At 31.4% G+C, this 3552-nt stretch overlaps 1 protein-coding gene across 1 annotated transcript in view; it reads left to right on the top strand.

Annotated features, from left to right (window-relative positions):
- OPA1 (optic atrophy 1 (autosomal dominant)) overlaps positions 1–3552 on the top strand; it is a 106732-nt gene that overhangs the window by 9298 nt on the left and 93882 nt on the right. Inside the window, exons 3-6 of the mRNA XM_012642074.1 lie at positions 191–287; positions 1372–1479; positions 1974–2027; positions 2742–2813. Of these exons, the coding sequence (XP_012497528.1) occupies positions 191–287; positions 1372–1479; positions 1974–2027; positions 2742–2813 (331 nt within the window). The remainder of the gene's footprint in view (positions 1–190; positions 288–1371; positions 1480–1973; positions 2028–2741; positions 2814–3552) is intronic.

Genomic DNA, 3552 nt, shown 5'->3' with positions numbered 1-3552 from the left:
AGCTAGGCTGACGCCACGGCACGTACTCTAGGCCGGGCAAAAGAGTGAGACTGTCTCAAAAAAAAAAAAAAAAAGTTTCAAATATAGTACATTGCTCTTAATTGATGTGTTTTAATTAAATAAGATAATTTTCTTTGCATTTTAATATGGCATTCAGAGCATCTGATTGACATACTTTCTTATCTCTTAGACTTTTGATCAGTGGAAAGATCTGATACCTGACCTTAGTGACTATAAATGGATTGTGCCTGACATTGTTTGGGAAATTGATGAGTATATCGATTTTGGTTTGTATCATCAACATTAAAATACCTTTTTGGGTCTTTTCTTTAAGAAAGAGATGTAGTTGTGTTAAGGTAGTTTCTTAACTTACGAGTTTAATACATAGCAGTTTTATTTTAATGATAAAAGTAATAGAATGTCAAAAAAAAATTTGTACAAAAAAGGTATCCAGTAGCTTTAACATAGCTTACCACTATGCTCCTAATAGAGCATTTTCTTTTAATGATACATAATATGTGTATGTGCTTAACATTTTAGTTTCCTTTTTAAAAATTACATAGTCATAATGAATATACAATTTGGTATCTTTTTTTTTTTTTTTTTGGCTACCTAACATATTTTGTCAACATTTCCATGCTGCCAAGTAAACTTTCTAAATATCATTTTCAGCATTATATAATGTTGCCCAGAACATATGTACTGTGATCCACCTAACTAGCTCCTTTTGATTGGATACCTTTGTTACCTCTACTTTTTGTAGCCAACTTCCTTAAAAGTCTCTTAGTACCCAGAATGATTTCTCTCCTTAATTGGCCACTAACCACGTGTTTAAAATAGGTAGATGAGAAAAAAGTATATTTGATAGCTATGATTACCAGTAATTCATGGTGATCTTTTAAAAAAAATTTTGATGAAATATTTTCCACAGTCCCTTTTTTTAAGACGTAGCCTGATTTCTCAGCTTCGGTTTATGTGGAGGTGGAATTAATCTCTACATGCACTTTACTCACAGCACTTATAAAGCTGTGCTCTGTTGACAGAGGTATTTGCAAGAAAAGCACACTTTAAAATTGTTTTTCTAGTATTCACGAGAAGAGCTTTTCAACTTGATACATATGCCAGTATCAGAGCGAAGTAGCTGAGAACCTGGATTCTGGAGCTAGATTGCCTGGGCTTGAACCCTGGCTCCTGCCCGCCCCACTTTCTTGTTGTGTGCCCCAGTTTCTCATCTGTAAATGAGGTTGATATTAGTAGCAATTTTGCGGGGTTGCTGTGAGGGTTAAACAAGTTAATAGTTTTATAGCCCTTAGAATAATATCTGACACAGGTTCTTTTTTGAGACTTTTTATATGTTTCTGTCTTCTCCAGAGAAAATTAGAAAAGCCCTTCCTAATTCCGAAGACCTTGCAAAATTAACACCTGACTTTGACAAGATTGTTGAAAGCCTCAGCTTATTGAAGGACTTTTTCACTACAGGTAAGGGAGAACTTGTTTGATCTAATTTAATATTTTAGGAGCCACAGAGGAAAAATACACAGATGTATTTGTTTTGTTTATTCCTGTCTTTTAAGTTAAAACATTTATTTCAAATGAAAAGATATAAAAAGATAAACACAAAGTTTTGTCATACAGTGGTTTTAATCTTTGTTTAGCCCAATCAAGTTAAAATTTAGAAGACCTTAAATATGCTAGTCTTTTAGTCAGTGAGAGAGAAAATATCACTTGTTCTTGACAAGTAGATGAGACTTCCTATGTATTTGCTTTTCATGATTGGTTAGAGCCAATTTGGTGATTTTAAAACAAACTTAATTATGATGGACCATAATGAGTAGAATTTGTTAAGATTAATTCTGGCATATTTGCCTTATTACTGCCCTATCGTGGTATAAATCTGAGATCTCGGACACCTTTGTTTGCTCATTCCTGTTAAATTTTACATTTCTATTTCCCCTTTTGCTGATTTTTCACAGGTCACAAATTGGTTAGTGAAGTCGTAGGAGCTTCTGACCTACTTCTCTTGTTAGGTGTGTAAACAGACATTTTTGCTCACCTTAACATGCCTTTTAAATGCTTCTAATAAACTAGTTGCAAATAAAATTGCAGACCAAATTTATAATGCTGCTTATGCTGAATTTTAAAACCCCAGAACTATGTTAGGCAAACTCATTATCCTTTAGGTGGAAATAATAAAATAATTATTTTGTGATAAAACTTAAATTCTTAAATATGTTATGTATAAGATTAAAGCTATTAAAAGAAAATTTGCTTATCAAAAATATTTTCTTGACATAGATTTAATTGTTTTTGATAATTGAAATGAAAAGTAATTTTAGTTTGTCTCATCTGCCCTGTCATAGCTGACATTTTAAATTTGTTTTCCTGTTATTAATATATTAATACATGATCTGTAGTGGCAGTGGTATGTGGGTGAACTATAAGTACTCTCATGTAAAATAATCCTTACCAAAGATTGTCTTTTTATTGTAATTTTATTAATAGTTATATATTTTTTTAAATAGTTAAGTTAAATACATGCTATAATTGCTATAATTTTAAAAAATTGTCTACATAGGTTATCAGTAATGTTCCTTAAAATAAGAATAAAGGTGATTTGATGCTTTGAACCTGAGTTGCTCTAAAAACCCTTTTACCTTTTAATTGCTTAGACATAATTTTGAATTTAGCTTAGGCTATTGACATCACTGGAGAATTTAAAGGATTGCGTATTTATCTTTAAGGTTCACCTGGAGAAACAGCATTTAGAGCAACAGATCATGGATCTGAAAGTGACAAGCATTATAAAAAGGTAAGTATAAAAGAGAATTCTCCACATAGATAGGCTTCAAAGATTTTTAAAAGTTTTTACCTTTTTAAAAGATTTGAAAATAATAACATCTAAGTAGAGATATTACTAATCTAGTACAAAATGCAAGGTGTTATACGACAGTTCTGGAAATATAATTAGAAGCCCATTTTCTACTAATAAGTACTGTGGGTTGTCCCCAAGAAAGGGTTTTATTGTTATATGTGTGTGGGAAGAGCTGGTTTAGACAAAACAAGTAGACTTTTCTTCTTTTCCCTACGGAACCCCTCAGACTTTAATACATTAATGTACATTTTGAATCTCCAACAGGAGTCAAAGCATACAGGGTTTTTCAGATTTATTTATTAACCCTTTTTCTCATGAAACATCTTCTAGGAACTAAAGTTTACTTAGGAGAAGCAGTAAATAGAATCGGAAGTGGGTTATTAGGGAATAAGTCAATTCCCTTTATATTGAGAGTCAACAGAGTTACATGTGGGGTTATTAGGGTGTGTCAATTTCAACATATATGCATTAACAAAAACAAGTTACAAAAGACTTGCATATGAAAGTTATAAAAATTTCTGATGTAGAATAATATACATTGCTCCATATTTCTAATACTCATGTGTTTACCTGACATTTTCTGAGTCTTCACTGTTTTCATTCTTTTGGAAATGGTGAAATAACTGATTCCTTGAAAGTTTTTTTAAAAACTAATACCTAAATAAATAGATTTATAGAAG

This window comes from Propithecus coquereli, unplaced genomic scaffold (genome assembly GCF_000956105.1).
Source record: "Propithecus coquereli isolate 6110/MARCELLA unplaced genomic scaffold, Pcoq_1.0 Scaffold10, whole genome shotgun sequence".
NCBI classification, from domain to species: Eukaryota; Metazoa; Chordata; class Mammalia; order Primates; family Indriidae; genus Propithecus; species Propithecus coquereli.
This window is presented reverse-complemented; position numbering and strand designations above follow the sequence as displayed.